Below are 19,371 nucleotides of genomic sequence, written 5' to 3' on the forward strand. Positions count from 1 at the left end.
TCACTCATTGCCTCATTGCAGACAGACCTCTACTGATTTATACACTGCTAACACAGAGACGGTGCGGCGTGTAACATTTAGGGAAGAACTTCAAAGGCGTTTATTGCACTGCACTTTTCAATTATTGCCTATTTTTTACAACCTAATTTTATGGAAAGGAGAAGTGGAGCAACAGGTTATAGCGAGTCCCTTAGGAGCACTTTGCCAATGTCAGTAGCTCAGCTTTATCTCTGGGGAACACCCTCAACTCCAGGAGACATGTCCAAATTAGGAAATATGTGTTCAAGTCTCCACATAACACTTGCATAATTTGCATCCTGGACCACAGCTTCCAGACTAGTTGTGATGTCACATATCATGCTCATAGGTTCACACCTTTAACTTTAACTTTCCCCCTTCAGCAGATGCTGGTGAAAACAGTCTTCAAACTTAGTCTGCACATACATCACTCTGCACATCCAACATCACACTGACGTAACAAGAAGAAAAACACATTTTTGAGTGGAGGGGGACTTTAATGTTATCTCTGTTTTCTTTTCTTGACGGAAATGGGCTTCATAGCTCTCTATCTAAAAGCATACTTTGCATCATTTGGGGATTTTATTTTAATCTAAAATCAACACAGTGTGAATAGCCTTCAAATATGTTTTGTTCCCAGTGGGAATCAAATGCTTTAAACTGGAAATGTTAGTTCATATTACACATACTTGTTTAAAAAAAGGTTTCATATTGAATCATTTAGATTCATCATGAGTATTTTTATTTTTGTCCTAAAATTTCATCTTATTTTTACCATCTAAAAGTTTGCCTGAAGCTAATATAAAGCTTCAGTCATCCAAATGAGTCAAACCAAGTAGGCATCTTTCAACGTTACAGTCTTTTTAGTGCCAAGACTCCTGTTTTTGTTGCTATACTTCCACCGCAGCTCAACAGGGAAACACTGTCCGAGGAAACACAATTTTATGCTAAAAAGACTGTAAATGTGGCAGATATCCACTTGTTATGACTAACTCAAACTGCTGAAGCCTCATATAAACTTCTGATAAACTTCTAAATGCATTTTTGCACAAAATGACTGTGTGGATTTTGGCCCCCAATCACTTACATTGAAAGCACATCTCTTTTAATAGCCAGTATGAACAGGAGGAATGATTAGAGCGAGGAAAACCCCTGTTCAATGTTCAATTGCCTGTTGTTTTAAGACAGACTTGAAAAATTGTGAACATGTCCTTTAATGTACTTGTGCTTTTTTTGTGCAAAATGCTGGCTCTGCTCTATCAAAGTGATCCTCTCAAGTGAAAACACTTCCACCACACACACACACACACACGTTATATCGAAGAAATAAGTTGTGAAACCAAACATTAAATCATCACACAGCATTAATGTTTAATGGTGATTCATGCATTGACTGCATATTTTAAAGCTTAGACATACAAATAATGTAAATTGAAAAGAACTTCAACTCTGAAGTAAATACAGTTACAGACACTGCTGCAAAGGTGACTCATATACAGTTAATTTCCAGTTGGCATCATTTGTCAGCTATAAATGAGGTATGTGAGGGGAAGACCAACTAACTAACTTAAAAAATACAAAAAAACACAAAGAAAAAGACAGGAGCATTCGTCAATAAAACATTCTGTAATGCATTCTTGTGAACAAGTACGGTATCTCATATTTCTACGTCTTAAAAGTGATGATAAATAAAACTATAGCATATTGAGGATGGCTTTGTGAGTTAAAAAAAGACAGTGCTGTTCCCTTTGTGTGATAAGTGATGTCCACCCGACCTTCTCATAGAGGATACAATGATGAGTCCTAAAGTGTCACCTGTAATAAATCTCAGAGAACTGTGATACACAACATCAAGGGGTTTAAGGATGAGGGCAGCAGCATGCATGTAAATTACATATGCAAAACGTTGCCTGTGAGGCACTGCTTATTTCTAAAAAAGAAACATTGACAACCTTCATTTATGTACAATGTGATGAGTATAGGACCTAGTATTGATATCTGCCAATCCATACCCTTCCTTGAGATTTCAGGTGTGAATCAAGGATTAGTTCTATTTTTTACTCTGTATCTCTTAAACAGAGCGTGCTTATTTGCTAAAGAGATAAAAACACCTGTGAAATGGCTTAGGACTAATTCAGGGTCAGGAATAGCACATTGTGATTTCACTGAGAAATAAATCATGAAGAAAAGTCTCAACAGAAAATTTAAAGTCTCTCTTTACAGTCACATTAAAGGAATTGTAATTAAAGGAATAGTTTCACATTTTAGGAAAAGTATTCCCTTTCTTGCTAGAAAGTTAGATGAGAAGTCATGTCTGTAGGGTAAATATGAAGTTACAGCCATTAGCTTAGCTTAGCTTAGCACAAAGACTGGAAACAGTGGGAAACAGTCAGCCCGGCTCTGTTTGAAATAGGGCAAGCCTAGCTGTGAAAAAACAAAAAAATGGTGTATCACACTTCTGTTTTTATGCATATTAAAACAACAAGTTAATTAGTGTTAATTAATGAGCCTCCAAGAAGCTGGTAGAGTGGATTTTGTTACCTTTGAACAGAACCAGGCTAGCTGTTTTCCCCTGTTTCCAGTCTTTGTGCTAAGCTAAGCTAACTGGCTGCTGGCTGTAGCCTCATATTGAACAAGCAGATACAATAGTGGTACAGTATCTTGTTTATCTTGTAAACTAACCCTGGGCAAGAAGGCAAATAAGTATGTTTCCCAAAATGTCCAACTATTCCTTTACATTTTTTATGATATTGAACATCAAAAAAAGCCAAAATCTCCAGACTAGAAGCACAAGATCTGCTTCTGATAAATGATCCATTGATCCACAGAGTTCTAAAAAAAATAATGAAAGTTTTAATAAAAAGTAAAATTACGGTATCTATAATGAAACATTTTTTACAGATACTATAAAAAAGAAATCCAATATGTACAGTGTAACACTGGCATGAAACTAAACATTTGAGGAGATGTATGGATCACACTCCACAGGACAGTAGGAGAAATCCACAAAAACAGACTGAGGGAAAGGTGAGAAGGAGGTAGCAGGGGTGTCCGAACGGCAGTCGGGGAGAGTGAGGATGTCAGGCTGGAGCAACGGGACCGAGTCAAAGTGGCTTCTAGAAAAAGGGCGTTGGGGTGAAGTGACTTCAACTGGATGAGAAAGCAAGACAGATGAATGGAAGATGTTGTTGAAGTCCGAGAAGGAGACAGGGCTTTGATGCTGTCTCAGAAAAAAGGTTTTTACTTCATCTGTTTGAGAGGGAGGTGAATCAGATCCTATGGCCTGTATAGACACAGGCAGCTCACTGTCTTCCTCTAGCTGGAGCTTACTGTCCTTAACACTGACAGTGCTCTGCTGCCAGTAATTGGATTGGAGATATGATGGGCACAGGATGGGTGCAGGAGGAGTTTGAGAGGAGACGACACCGGAGTAAATATAAGGGCAGGAGGTGGTTGAGCTCCCGGTGTAAATCTTCTCAAATTTTTGGGTATTTTGAGGCGTTTCAGCCACCGAAACTGGGAGTGGAGAGTCCGAATGAGAGGTATATGCTTGGATATTACAGATGCCCTGATAGCTGAAGTCCTGATCCGGGTCCTGCAGATCACTTTTATCGAGCAAAATAACTTCAGAGTATTTGATTTCAGGTGTCTCTGGTACAGCAGGCTGCTTCATATTCTAGGTAGAAAAATAAAAATCAAATAAAAATCAAATTTGTTTTAGGATAATTTTTTGGATAATTTTCACCTTTTCCCTTGAAGGCTGAAAAAATAATCTTATTTCACACTGTCTGACAATATTATATGTATTCTGTGTTAGTTTGTTCCAGCTCTTTATTGAAGCTGGATGTTGTTTTCACAGAGTGAAATACTCAAACCCAGGACTTAATGTTTTTTATGGCTGCATCATTCAATCCAATGGAAATATTGTTGATGTCCTGTGCAAGATTTTACGCATTTTTCCCCAAATTCAACCTGTCAGTATTTCGTATCTTTGGGAACACCACTTTTAAAAAAAAGAAAAGAAAAAAAGAAGTAGTTCTGTGGCTTTGAACAATGTTTGGCTCCACAGCTGGAGTTTGTAATGATGACTGACCTACCAGATCAATGAGGTTTAATGTCTGAAAGGTCTTTTTTCTGCCATCTAGTGGTTGAAATTTTAACAGCGCATTGCCTGAATCCTACTGTTTCACATTCCTGTTTTGACATCAGAGATTGCCTGTCCATTAGAGTTTAGATGTTTCAAGTTTTAACTTTAATATCTAGAACTAGAAGTCATGAGCGCTCATGTGCTTACCATGTTGGTGTGTGTTACTAAATGCCACACAAGACCGAATAGATAGGGAAGACAAAAAAATAAACGCTAATGACTTCAGACAGTGTTTGCTCACTTCTGTTCAGGAGACGTTTCATTTTGGAAAATATTACTCCATGTATCTTCAATCAGACCAAATTTAATTTGGGCAACTGGGGTAAATCTACGGATTCTCAATATGCGGGGATGGGATCTTTTTTCTGTAAAAGCACAAAACAAGTTCCCTACAGTATCTTTTCTATCACTGATGGTTATAGCCATAACAGGTGACATGGTTACCATTAAAGTTTAGTAAATACAAAGCACACAAATACAAAGTGAAAAGAGTCATCAAGTGATGTAGTGTTAAACTACAAGTTGTGGGACTTCCAAGAAACAGATTTTTAAAAAAGAGTGATTCAAACAGGTCAAATCTTGATTTTTTTTTTTTAGACACTTCATGTCTCAAACACCAGAAACATGGATCCTACACCTCCCATAATGCCACTTGATACTGTCTTTTGTTAGACCCTTCATACCTGATAAATGCCCACATTTTTTAATCTATATGCTATCAGTTTGTAGCATAGGCTTTCCGTTAAAGAATTAGTCTCCAAGCTAAAGCCAAGCTAACCCTGGTGATGTCTTCATAGTTATCTTTATATTTTCCAAATCTGACAAAGCTCCTCCAAAGCAACAGAAGACATTATACAACTATTCACAGGCAGAGTAGCACTCTCCAGGACTAGTATACTGATCTAGATGTGTAAAATTGATTAGCATTAGGCAAAGATTAGCATTTGGGGGGCAAATAGACTGATCAGAGAGGGCTCAGGTGTTAAAGGTTACTTACCTCCAGAGTGGTTTTTGGGGTCCAGTGGGCCAGACTGCTATTGGAAGGATCAGGAAAATCTCGACACAACTTCTGTTTCATCCTACAAGGTTATTTGTTTGGGAAAAAAGTCATTTTATTTCATGTAATGATTATCTCACTCCAAACAGACCTAACCAGCTGTTTTTTAAGAGAAACAGTAAAACATTACACTTTGCATGTGTTTGTATATCTGTTGGTTAATGTGACATATCACTGGTGCAAGACAGAGATCTTACCTCTTATTCTGTGCCAGGCAGGCCATTAGTACCAGTACCAGTGAAGTCATCAAGACAGGAAGGACACCACCCATCACTACCGAAATTTCCTCAGAACCTTCACATACATACAGACAAAATTAATTCAAAGATATAGCCGTGTATCTACTTGGAATGCAGTGAGTCTGTGCCTATGTGTGTGTGTGTGTGTGTCCTTTCTCCACCTATGTGCACACTAGCGATCCGCCCAGCTGGTCCAGTGCCGGCGACAGTGTTGGCCTGTATGTAGATTTTGTAGTTACCGGGCGACAGATTCTTCAGAGAGTAACTGTGAACGTGACTAGGCACAAACTGCCCTGAATAAACCAGAAAAGGTACATGAGATGGACAAACTGTAACAATAGCCAAAGAAGTACAAAATGTTACAATAAAAAACTAAAATAACAACATATTTATGAGCTTTACCTCTTTTTCTCTCAGTAAGTATTAATTCTATCCTCCCAAAGGTACAAATATGATGAAAATCTTATAACGTGAGGACATTTTACTGGTCCTTCACCTCTTTATGAACATTTGACACAATCTTACAGTATACACAGTTTATATCATTTGTTAAGACTAGTCAGGCTTTATTTTAGGATTAAGGCAATCTACTGAATGGATCTCGAAACAACTGTAAACCTCAATTTTATTAAGTAAACAAACAGACTAAAGCCAAGGTAGCAGCTCTGTGAGGTTGTACAAAGGCACAGTGGTTTGACCAAAATGCTAACATGCTATCATTAAAGGGGGTTTTTAGGTAATTTTTCCTTATTCGAATCGAGAGTCTAAGGACAGAGGATGTTTTATTGCTGTAAAGATTGAGGTATTGGGCTATACAAATAAAATTGACTATCATGTTGATTTTTAGCAGGTTTACTAGTGTTCACCTGCTTAGTTTAGGATGTTAACATTTACTAATGATTTGCAGGTATTTAGTCATAAACAAAGACAAGTTAAAATTTTGTCTTGATGGTGAGACTATAGGTGATAGATCACCATAGTTCATGCTGAGAGAAATTTTGTGCAGGTCAATCCAGCAGATGTTGAGATATTTAGCTGGGTAAGTATGAATTTTGACCATCTAGTGTCGTTAGATGAAAAGTCAGGAGTTAGTAGGATTCATTCTCTGTGCAACATGGATATCTGCATCACATTTCATGGCAATCCATTTTAATAGTTGATGAGATATTTCACTAAAATATAAATGTGCCAATCTCATGGTAGTGCTTGAAGGAAAAGTCGGGGGGTCATCAAATTCAATAGGATTCATCCTCTGGGGATTATGAATAAATGTTTAAAATTTCATTGCAATCCATTAAATGGTTGTTGAGATATTTCAGTCTGGACTAAAGTGGTAGAGTGACTGACCAACAGACCATCCTTAGAGCAACACTGCTAGCATGGCTAAAAAGTTCTTTCAAATGTTTAAAATGAAATCAAATCCCCACACTCTGGCCTGCTTTGAATCAACACGCTCATATGTGTATTATCACTCACTCCTGGTTGGTTGGTTTGCAGTTGTGTAGCAGAGTGTGTAATTGCGGATGAAACCGTGACGCAGCTCCACAGGTACGGGACTCCATCTGAGCTCTACCGTGCTGCCGGAGATCCGCTGCACCTGCACTGTGGGGCCAGCTGAGGGTGCTGTGCAGGCAGACAAATAAAAACAGGAGAAGTGAAAGTTTAGATTATTTCTCTATTTTGCTACGAGTAATCTGATTAAGTTTTATTTGTTTCAACCAGCTGCAGGAATCTTGTCTTGTCTGCCAAATGAAGATAGAGACAATCTTGGCTCGTGACGATATTTATCAAGGGAAAACTCTTTTTCAATTATTACTTGACTGATATTGGTTCCTTGTAAACAAACATACATCAACAAAATTATCATGAAAACAGGATTTTTAACCATTTATTACTGTTGTTTTTGTTTTCTCGTTCTTTCTTATGCTTTGTTGCTGCATACAAAGATTTCACTTGCCAGATGATCTTCTCCAGTCTCAGAAATCATGATTGAGACTACATCAACAGTTCGGATGAGGTGATCACGTGTACATGAGGTACAACATGAAGTCATCAGCTTTTATGTTGGACTAACAGGCGTTAATCGATTCTCCAGGACAGACTGAACATAAAGAGCTTTTAATGGTGCACTCTATACAAGCTGCTGCTGGGTAGAAGAGAACAACAGTATTTACTCCTATTGAGATAACATTAGCTAGAAACTACAGCTTTTTATTTTAGAAACTTTAAAAAAAAATGAAAATCTATATTTGTGACTTGTTTTTAAAGACTTACAACTTCAGTAGGCACCAATAGGCTTGCAGCTGAGTGCCACAGACAGGGTAGGGAAGTCGGAAAGTATGACATTCTGACACACTCTGATTGCCTTAAAACAAGCATTTCACTCTTCTGAAGTTGCTTTTAGAGCTCAACATGAGATAACTCCGGTATAAAAGATCATCTCGTACCTCCTTGTCGTGTGTAAATGAGATGTGTCCCGTTCTGTCCCACACCTCGTTTACCATACAGTGCTTTGACAGAAACAGAGTAACGCTCCATTGGCTTTACTCCCTCTGAAACAACACAAAGATGAACATAAGATTGGTAACTCTCCCTTATAAACTACTGTCACAATGAATCAAAAAATAATATTTCTGTCCCTTAACTTACACTTTAAATTTGATACTTAAAGCTGTCATATGTATCGTTGGATTACCTGTGATGACGAGTACTCTGCTGGAACTATTAAGGCTTTCCCAGTGTAGGATGCTGCTGTTTTTATCTCGAACAGCAAACCACTCCACTACATAGCTGCTCACAGATTGATCAACTGGAGCCGTCCAACGCACATCCAAGTTATTGTCATCCAGTGGCTTTACAATGATTTGGCTTGGGGGCGGTGGCTCTGGAGAGAAAAGATGAACCAAAAATAATATTTCTGTTCATTTTATCTTTCATTAAAAACGTATCTTAGTTTATTCTAAATGTAAAAAAAATGATGAAAATCATATATTGAGGAATATGATTAAAATTAAATTTGCAGCACAAACATATTACACTGATCAGGGCTGATCTGCAGCATAATCAGCAGCTCTTTTGTGTTTTTATCTTCAATATCTTTTTGTAAAAGAATCATCTGAACTGTCCTAAGGGGTGCTACTTATTGTTTACAGCTGAATAAATCTGTGGAGAAACATACAGTAACAAATGCAGATGCTTCCATACAGTGCACAATGGTCACTAAGTGGTTTGATTAGTCTTGAAGTGAAGCCCTACCTGTCTCAGAAACTCCAAGGAGCCATATTCGGGCTTCTGCAGAGGTTCCTGCAGAGGTTGAGGCGGTGAGAGCACAGGAAGATCGTACAGCAGGGAGGAGCAAGCTACAGGAAGTGCACGAATTGTGCAAATCTCTGCAGCTCCTGTGATCGTTCAGGACCTGAGCACTTTCTGTCTGACAAGTCACGTTGTAAAAGAGAACTTCACCATTGGCCAGAGAGTGAGGCAAGGGCTGAAGAGTATAAATACAAACCACAAGAGATAACAGACGGCAAAGTAAAAATGAGTTTCTGTGAGATGATGGAGGTTTTAATAAAATAGCTGCATGAGCAAAGATTATATAAGAATTTATTTCCTCTTTCTCTTGCTCCAACTATCAATACGTCTCAGTTTTGGTCTCAACTTGACTCATACTGTAGCCCAATAAAATAACAATTTCAGGGAGACATAAAAACAAATTAAGGACAATTTGGAAGGAGATGGTGATTAAAAACTAATCAGATCCAAAGTTATTAAACTGTAAACTGAAGTTCAATGTGATAAAAAGAGTTTTATCATATAAACACTCATTCACACACAACGCTCGACAAGCACACACACACCTTCCAAAACAGTGAGGTTAGTCTCCATCCGGTCTTGTCAGTTTCTTTCACTTGCCTCCAGAATGCCGGTGCTTCAGATGGAGCTGGTAGATTGAAGGGATGAAAAAAAGAAAAAAAGAATTTGAAAGACACACAAAATTACAAACAGGTGGTACGCATTCTCTTTGCCAGCAGAAGAAAAAAACCTTCACACATGCCTCCTACAGCAGTGGTAATTACAATTAAAGTATGAGGTGGATATGTTTTCTCCTTGGTGTCACTAATGGCTGATGTGTGACAACAGAGGACGCAATCATGCCAGAAAAACAAATTTTTGTGACAATTGTCACAGGAAGAGAGCAATACACTGCAGTTTATTTGCGGTGGTGGTTATTACTCATCATTTGTAACACCTACAGGGTTCTGGATATTGTTAGGCTCTTCAGTGTTGCGTGGAGTGAGAGGACAGCGCCTGTGGACTGCCAGATGGGGATGGTGATCTCCATTTTTAAACAAGAAAAAGAATCTTTAGCAGTGCTAGCGACTCTGTGAGGCTGTACTTAATGTTCTCAGGTTGAAGTTCACCATCTTACAGTGTGTTAGCATGCTAACATTTGCTAATTAGCACTAAACACAAAGTACAGCTCAGGCTAATGGGAATGTCATTAGCTTTGCTTAAGTATTGGGTAAATTAAAATTTTCTCCTCACATTGTGCTAGAAAGTTTGAGGAACATGCATATATATTATAAATTTCACTTCACAAAACCAAGTCAACCTCATAGTGGCACTAGAGGAAAAATCAGAGGATCATCTACATCATTAGGATACATCGCTTAGCAACATGAATGTCTGCATAAAATTTTGTGCCAATCCATCTAGTAGATGTTGAGATATTTCACTGGATGGTAAAACTCAAAGCGTTTTTACAATACATGTCGACATTCACACACACATTCATACACTGATGGCAGAGGGTGCCATGCAAGGTGCCAGCCTTCTCATCAGGATCTAGTCACACACTCTCACACCACTGGCACAGCCATTGGGATCAATTTAGGGTTCAGTATCTTGCCCAAGGACACTTCGATATGCAGACTTGAGGAGGAAGGAATTAAACCGCCAATCTTCCGATTAGTGGACGACCTGCTCTACCTCTTGGGCCACAGCAGCCCAGAGAAAACTCTGACCTGCTGATGGGGCTAGAGGAAAAGTGAGTGGATCACCAAAGTCAGTTCAAAAGTTGCTGAGATATTTCAATCCGCACCAAAGTGGTGGACCAACTGTCAGATCAACTTTGCCATTCCTCAAGCCACACAGTTAAAAGGGGGTCTGGAGTAAGTGTTTCAGTCACTTGCACAGCTCAGCCTTGCTGGGAAAGCTTATACAAGGGTGGTGGAAAGAAGATTCTGGCCAATTGTTGATCCTCAGATTCAGGAGGAATGGTGCTCCTTTGGGTTGGAAGTGAGTTGCTGCTCAAGTATCATCAAGTTCAAGAATGTTGTTGTCTTACCATCAAGAGTGAAGGTAAGATGGAGCATGAAATCAACAGGAGGTTTGATGTAGCGTCAGCCATTGAAGTGTACTGTTGTGGTAAAGAGTGAGCTTAGCTGAAAAGCAAAACTCTGAATTTAGAGTTGCAACCCCAGCTTGAAAAAAATGAAATCACAAATACAAGCGACTAAATTTTTTTTTTTTTTTTTTTGCAGGGTGGCTGGGCTCACCCTTGGAGATAGCATGAAGAAGACCTGATAGACCCAGAAGGTTCTTGGAGGGCTGAAATATGCTTCTCCCATCTGCATGTAGGCAAATGTGCATGGTGGTTCATTCTCAGATATGTTGTGTGGCTGTTTCTTTTATACTTGTACATACTTTGAGTATAACATGTTTTTTCTTTTTAAGTTTGGAACCCACAAAAGCTACAAAAGCACAATTCCAGCTTATGGACACCTGAATATGGGTCCTCTGCTGAAGGGTAGTGTTGCCACACACAACGCCACCACAACCCCACCTTGACAATACTGAATGTGATTCCCAATTTTCATCCTCTTCTTCTTCTTCTTCTTGTCAGTATTGCTATGAACCAGCAGTGGTTTCATTATCAAATAGGAATGACTGAGACCTTCAACACTGTCTCCTCTCACCGCCCTCTCCTGTCCTTCCCTGGCGTGCGTTGCTCCACGGGCTCCAGGAGCTCGCCGGACCTCGGTAACGGTGGCGAAGCCTGACGATGTATGAGGTGTCAGGTCTGAAGAGACAAACTGTGAAGATGTAGTCTTTCACTGTCACATTACTGACCTGAACCTCAAGCTGTATGGGGAAGAGAAAAAGAAGAAAGTGAGGCGAGGTTTAACTTGTGAAGAAATGTCACATTTGTCTTCTTAAAAAGGTGCTACATGGAGTATTTTATAATTAATTAATTTTTATAGTCATTTATAAGCATTGCAATGAACCCTGGCAGCCTTTTACGTTATGTTCGATCAGATTTTTCAACATTACCAAACATGAAAAGGGTGAGCGGGAAGAGAGAGCAGGATGTCATGCAGTTTAAATTTGCAAAATTTGGTCTTAACATTGAAAAACAGCAATGCTGCTGTTTGATATTTTAAAATGCTGCAGCTGGCACCTTTACTATATGAATGACTGAATATTTTTGTGTATGTTCCTTCATGCATGCGGTTATGTGTTTGGGCATATTCTGTAGTGGCAGACCTGCCCCTGCGCTGTGAACTCAATTTGGGAATTCAGGTCTCCGGCTTTGATTTCAGAGTTTGACACAGGAAAGAGAGACCAATCACGTCCCCAGGTTAAATTCAAACACCGAGGTCTCCCTCTGACTGGCTTTACGCTGTCCAAATCCGCTGGCGGCAATATCACTGAGAAAGACAGAGAGAGAAGAGTGAGGAAGACATAAGAGAGGAACAAAGAGGGTACGAGTGGGAGAAGCACAACAGCCTCACCTTCAATCCTACCAGACTGACATCGAGGTTCTGATATTATGTCCTGGCTGAGGCCATGTGCTGTGATGGTGATGCAAAAGATAAATCTCACGGTTGAACTGTTGATCTGCGCCGTGCAGTTGGTGCCAGACGTGGTGCAGGTGAACGGTCTTGGAAGGCTGTTTGTTGTAAAGGGCTCAGTTATACAAATCCCCTCATACACATAAATGTAGAAACAAACCCGTAAACTCACATACACAAACACACACACACACAAAAAAAATGTACATCCAAGTCCCACCCATCCTCACCCCTGGGCACAACAGTCAACAACAGACATACTAACAGGTACAAAACATGCCCAAATAGATGCATCTACAACCCTACCAACACAATCACACACCCACACTCACACACACATACACACACACACACACAAATGCATTTCGTTTGCATTTGAAATACAGAGTTGCAACAAATTTTTGGGCAAAGACAAGCAGAAAATATTACCCAACCAACAGATCATGAGATGAGAACTCTGTGACTCTTATTATCTCAGTGTATGAAACCAGACATCAAGCGCGTCACACGAATGTGAGATTCAAAGCTGATTACAAAGCCAAGCACATGCTCACAGCATAAAGAATCATTATCAGACAATAAGCTGGCATAATCTCACAAACACACCCACATGCAAAAGCACAATGATTTACTATTATAGAACAGAGATGTGGCTAATCCAATTTGACTAATTAATATTTAATGTAAAATAACAAGATAGATGGATTCGTCAACAGCATGTTGGATTGAGATATTCTCTTGATCATTCTTGAGGTGAAAGGCCTTTTATCATATTCGATTTTGAAAGAAACTGTCCTAAGTGCAAGGTAGAAAAAAAGCAAAGTTAGGTTTTTTAGGGTACAGTACTACCGAGCAATGCCCAACTCTGAGAAGTTGCATGAAAAGGCTCAGCTTTCCAGGTCAAAAATACACTGAACATATCATATCAGACATCAGTGGTACATTAGACATCATCAGTTTCCTGCCATAAGCCAAGCAGTGGAAAATGCTTACACCATCTGTATTGAAATGTTCACACAACCTGCAGACATCTAAAATTGAATGTTTTTCAAGTTGAATTTCTGTCATAAGCAGACTGCATTAACACTGTTTGCAATTGCAATTCTCTCCCTATTAACTATATCCACTATGACCTCCCAACTCATTACTAATGATATAAAATTTTACAAAATGATTGGTGGCACAAACTTTCTTAAGGGACAGAACAAAAAACATGTTTGGCTGACAAACTGGAATTTGTGGAGTGAATCCATAAAACCTGCATAAACTGAAACTCAGGCATGTTTTAAATACTTGCATGTGTTTGAACATGACTTCTAACATATTAAAAGGAAAGTTATGTCTCACCCAGGCCTCTTCTGAACTTGCAGAGTGTAGTGCGTCACTGCGGTGTCTCCAGCCTCCCAGCGGCAGGTGACATTGGCTCGATGCAGGAACACACAGCCAATCAGCTGCGGGGGTCGAGGATTGGCTTGGGAGGTTGTAATGGAGAGGGCCGGATGCAGGACTGAAGGTGGAGAGAGGCTGGGTTAAGATAGGGAGATATGGCAGAGACTGCAAGTCCTCAATAAGGATGTACATGACTAACTTCAGGCTAAAGAGGAAAAAACAGGTGATGAAAGTTGGATTTTGGATTGTGCAGAATGTTTTTTTTTCCAATGGTAGAAAAAAGATTAGATGAAAGAAAAAAAGAGGATCATGGGACAGATTAGAAGGAAGATGGTGAATGACAAATCAGTGCTATGAGTCAGCTGTTACTGCACGTAAGAAGTGAAATCTTGTTTGAGCAACTTATTAAAAAACAGACCCTAGGAGAAATATATCTGAAGCCAATTTAATCAAGTAGGATGCATACAATTTGTTTTGTCAAATATTTATGAAGGGCTGCATGTGTTATTTGGCCTGAGGTTTAAACAGAAGCTCAGACAAGACTGAACAGGATGTTTGCATTGATCCAAACTTTAACGCCTTGCCTTTTCCATTACTATTATGTTTTTGTTTTTTTTTGTTTTTTTTTACTGAATTTCACTCTTGGAGTTAAACACATTTGCAATCTTACCTCACAAAGTTATTTTCCCCACTGCTTTTTTTGGCCATTTTGGGGCAGAAATCTACAATAAGCTAAACATCACACACACATTTGACATATATGGCCTACTAAAGTTGACATGGCTAACGTGTTAGCAAACAATTGTCTTTTTATGCATCCAGTAGATGCAGTGCAACATTAATTTGGAGTTGTGTTTCTGGCAATGAATGTAGTGCAAATATTCACTCTCCTTATAGTTCCCAGCTTTTGATCTTCACCAACTCTTATAAAAAATATCTCTTTAGCTGCTAAATGCTATGTTCACACCAGTGAACTTTGTCTTCCATGACGCTTAACAAGTAAGAGTGGGTTTATAAGAGCCTTTTTTCACAAAGACAGCTGCCTGCTGCTGTTGCTGAGACAAGGTTGATGGCAGCGGTGAGAGTGAATCAAAACAATAAAGTAAACTGCAAAACCAAAATAATAAGCTGAAAGATGCTAAAGGGCTCATAAGCGCTGAGGGCAGCTGCAGAGATGTGATAACTCTCCGTGTGTTTATTACTTCGAGCGACCCCTTTCACATAACACATAGTTATTTGATCCATTGTTGATATAAAACTATTGATTGGTGCAGCTTTAAATTTTAACATTTAAAATAGGCTGTCTTTACCAGAAGAATATCATTGTTAAGATTTAGTTTAAGTCTTCTCTTACAACAAATTGTAAATGTACTTTCCTGAATTTTTACACATAATTTAAAAGTGTATCCACAGTGTCAGAGCTCAGTGTTCATATTTACCAGACATATTGATGTATTGCATCTGTCAAAACCATTTAACCCAGTAGGTGAGCCACACAGTAGCCACACTAGTTGTAGTAGAAACTTCCTCCTGCTTAATATTATGTAATTTACATGATGAATCATCATGCATTTGCAAATGGTCATCTGTTTGCCATCCATCCGCTAACAGCAGTTACACAAATGTCAGCACATTATCACCACACTAGGTCTACCTCTCAGTGAGTTTACTCTGGATTAAAAATGAGAGGACACTGAACATTACCCAGGGCAAGTGCGGCCCTGAGCAGGAAGGTCCACACCACAGCCGGGATCCACTCCATGAACACCAACCAGTCTCTCCTGGCACTGCAGCTCTGCTCACTCACTTTCCCCCATCACACTGCAGTGACTAAGCAACAAGGGCTCTGCACAGTGAACACAAAAATAGGAGATGAACAGAATTTTGTGTGTATTTTTCTTATTGTCTGATGTTAAAAAGATTCACTGAGTCAGCCTCAATGGCCAAATGTACTGGTTACATTTCATAATTTCCTGAACTATAGCTGCCTGTGTTGTGGTTTTTCTGCTTGGCATTTCAACATAGGAAGAGTTTCAATGAATGAAACACTGCAGTTTATCTGGGTCAGGAAATTTGTGTGGTGGATTTGACTGTCACAAGCTCTTCCAGCAAAATGAGGCAGAATTTCAGGTCTGACCTTTTACCATTAAATGGATATTAACCTCAACTGGGTGTAGGGCTCAAATTCATCAAGAGCAGCCCCATATTTTCCACCTGTTTAAAGCCAGGGTGTGAAACATGGAACCATATATACACTGAGTTACTAGTTTAGTAGACACACCTGTGCAACCTTAAGCAATCCAACATGAAAGCCCTGCAGTAAATCGTATCTTTGTAAGGCTCATAATGTTTAGACTTAGATGAAACTGTGTCAGAGAGATGCTGATTCAACTCTCAGGTCATATTTAAGGCTTTATAGTCAATTTTGGCATAGTGATCTGCATTATGCTGAAACGTGTTTCTAATATTTTGTCCCCCTGTACATAATTGGAAATGAATTAAATGACAAACTGCTAGAAACACCTGTCAACATAATGCGTCTAACAGAACCAGTAAAAATGATTTATCTCAGTGGTATTATATATACAATGCTCACTCATATGCTGCATGTTGGATGCACTCATAAATTTACTTTAAGTATTAAGTATTAAAAAGCACCCTTTAGACAGCAGAATGGACCATGACAGAATGTCACATCATGTTATTGAATCACTGATGTATAATGTTAACAGCATTTCAATGTGGCAGCTGGTTGAGGTAATGCTAACTTTAACTATCTTAAATACTGTTGGATACTTAAATCTATAACATTACATAGGGCTGGACAATATATTTATATTATATTGATATTGTGATATGAGACTAGATATCATCTTAGATTTCGGATATTATAATGATGTCATAGTATTGTCTTTTCATGGTTTTAAAGGCTGCGTTACTGTAAAATAACGTAATTTTCTGAACTTACCAGACTGTTCTAGCTGTTCAATTATTTGGCTTAGTCATTATATACACATTACACATTATGATTATTTATCAAAAATCTCATTATGTAAATATTTTGTGCACCAATAGTCATCCCTACACTATTGTCGCAACATTGATAGCGAGGTATTTGGTCAAAAATATCGTGATACCGCACAAAACAGAAATAATGATAAATAAAGTACAGATAAATCAAAACTGTACTTGAGTTAATGTACTTAGTCCCTGTCTACCACTGATTTCCTGGAGGGATGTTACAATGGATTGCATTAGATTAAAGGCAAACCTAATAAACTGGTAACTCAGTGCAACGTACATAATTAAATATGCTGTGTATAATGTATAATATTATGTAAACCGCTTAACTGTATTATGACAACTTTCTCCTCAAATTATAAAAGGCAGAATTACAGCTGCAACTAATGATTCTTTATATTATCGACTAAACCGCCAAGTGATGTTTACTGATTAATCAATTAATTACTACATTTGAAATATCATAAAGTGTAGTAAAAATGCTCTCCAGGAGTTGCCAGAGCCCAACAGATCATGTCTGACCAACAGTTCAAACTCAGATAACTATATTCAGTTTACACAGACGTTGGAGAAGCTTGAGACAGAAAACTTTTGGCACTTTTCCTTGAAAAATGATCCAAACGATTGGTCGAATCTTAAAATTGTTGCAGATTGGTTTTCAGTTGATCAATTAATTGATAACTTGATGTTTCAGCTCTGGTTATACAATTAAAGAAAACTCTAAAAAATGAACAAACAAACAAACAACAACAAACCGTCTTTAAGAGAAATAACCAATCCAATGCAAAACAGTCTCTGGAATAAATAAATCCTACAAGCATTTATGTTCAAATTGGTTTTATCCTTTTGTCTTGTCGCTATTATTACATTAAAGTGTAGGAGAAAAGCCCATTATAGAATTAGAAAGTGATTTTTAAAGTTGGAACTATCCACCTTTGTCTATGTTTGCGTCTTTAAGAGTTAATGAGTGTATTACGCATTAAACTACCGAACTTCACAGCCTCCTGCCTCATTCAGAGTCTCACATGAAATCACACAAACATGACTGAAGAAGCTTTGAATTGAAATCCGTCCACTTACCAGTGAGAGCTCAGACAATCTCTGCGTCTCCATCAACATCGTTTAACTGAAGAGCAGCAGCCTGTCAGCGTGAAGACAAACACGTGTTCCGCCCCGGCTGCCAGTAATGCCCCGTTGTGTCCACAACGGTTTCCAAAATAGGGTTCTGGGTCCCAAGGAGGTCATCGAAATGGATGATATAGTTTCCCCTTTTATTCGGGGTAACACGCGTAAAATTCAAGCCACGAGGATCAACTTTTACAGGTTTCACTCTCACAAAGAAGGATGAAGGTCCGTGCACTGTAACTCCCTAAGATGCAGTTTATTTAGACATCCACCAGTGACGTTTCGGGCTACATGCTCTTCTTCAAGCAAACTAAACTCAAGTCTCGATCATCTTTCTTTGTTACATTGTTTCATTGGTCCAGCACCTGTGCGTGTCTGTGCACTTTCTCCAATTATAGTTGTAAAGTTTAGTCAGACACAATCTTAAATTATAGTGCATGTTTGAATCTGATTTTGAGGGGTCTTCTTAAAAAAGCAAAAAACAAAAAAAAAATCTTTTAATTCACCTTTCAAAATGTATTATTCATATATCATCATTTTACTGAAACACTGAATCAAGGGCTCTGTTACTCATGTGTACACTAATGAAACAAGACTTGCAGGATGTACAACAGGATGTGAACTGTCTCAAAGCAATTTCAGCTGCAGGGCATTTGTTTTTATTTTAATGGTCTAAATATGATGTTCCTGCAATTACATAAGTTGTCTTGTTCACAATTAGGCTACTAATGTCACACATGAGCACAACAGTAGCTATTAAAAATACATTAAACACAAACACGTGTCTTTGTGTGTGTGTGTGTGTGTGTGTGTGTGTGTGTGTGTGTGTGTGTGTGTGTGATGCATGTATGACGACATCCAACAGATTTTGATTGATACCCGCAGTTCTGAAAAGTTGGTCTTCTCCCTCTATTAACTTGTTTGAAGTTTGTAGAATTGACTTAACTGCAGAGATGTAAGCAAGTAAACAAGGTGATGTACAGTAAGGTCACATTGTTCTTCTGTTGTGTTCCCATTATGTGACAACAAACATAAGGCCTTTGTCATAATTTTACAGGTAAAAATAGCTCATAACAATAACACTCTTGGTTGAGGAGAAGGACAACAATCACTACTCTGCAGGGAACAGACATTTGGCTTCATCCCTCCTACTTTGGGCTACATTTTCGGGGCAGCGGTAGACAGAGCTGCTGTATCCGAGGTGAGGGGCTGGCAGAGCGGGCTGCTCGGCTAATGATGTATGGGTCATATCCCTCAAACAAAGCCTTCCTCTCTTTGGGACCGGACAGCTCCAGAAGTCTCTGGCTGGCAATGTAGTTTCTGGACGCTCTGGAGACGGGCCAGCACACTGAGCGCTCTCCTTCGAACTTGGGGTGGTCATTCTTAGGGGCTGAAGAGATAAAGTAATCTAAATGAGCTCTAATAGCAAATAAAAACATAGTGACATTGCAGTTAGGGTTATTACAGGTGTAATATGTAAGAAAGAAATTTTTGAATGTTTGACATTCATAAATTAACACA

At 38.8% G+C, this 19,371-nt stretch overlaps 1 protein-coding gene across 1 annotated transcript; it reads right to left on the bottom strand.

The window, feature by feature from the left end:
• Window positions 1-1,400: 1,400 nt before the first annotated feature.
• LOC122998157 (interleukin-31 receptor subunit alpha) lies at window positions 1,401-18,989 on the bottom strand. Its single transcript, XM_044374885.1, has 15 exons — window positions 17,806-18,989; window positions 15,409-15,550; window positions 13,663-13,822; window positions 12,256-12,413; window positions 12,008-12,171; window positions 11,440-11,605; window positions 9,319-9,401; window positions 8,717-8,948; window positions 8,157-8,345; window positions 7,909-8,013; window positions 6,938-7,084; window positions 5,623-5,754; window positions 5,420-5,516; window positions 5,163-5,244; window positions 1,401-3,694 (listed from the first exon to the last, which is right to left on the bottom strand). The coding sequence occupies exons 2-15, from the start codon at window positions 15,464-15,466 to the stop codon at window positions 2,969-2,971; spliced, it is 2,499 nt and encodes an 832-aa protein (XP_044230820.1). The 5' UTR covers window positions 15,467-15,550; window positions 17,806-18,989; the 3' UTR covers window positions 1,401-2,968.
• Between the last annotated feature and the right edge of the window lie 382 nt (window positions 18,990-19,371).

The sequence above is a fragment of the Thunnus albacares genome, chromosome 15, assembly GCF_914725855.1.
Source record: "Thunnus albacares chromosome 15, fThuAlb1.1, whole genome shotgun sequence".
NCBI classification, from domain to species: Eukaryota; Metazoa; Chordata; class Actinopteri; order Scombriformes; family Scombridae; genus Thunnus; species Thunnus albacares.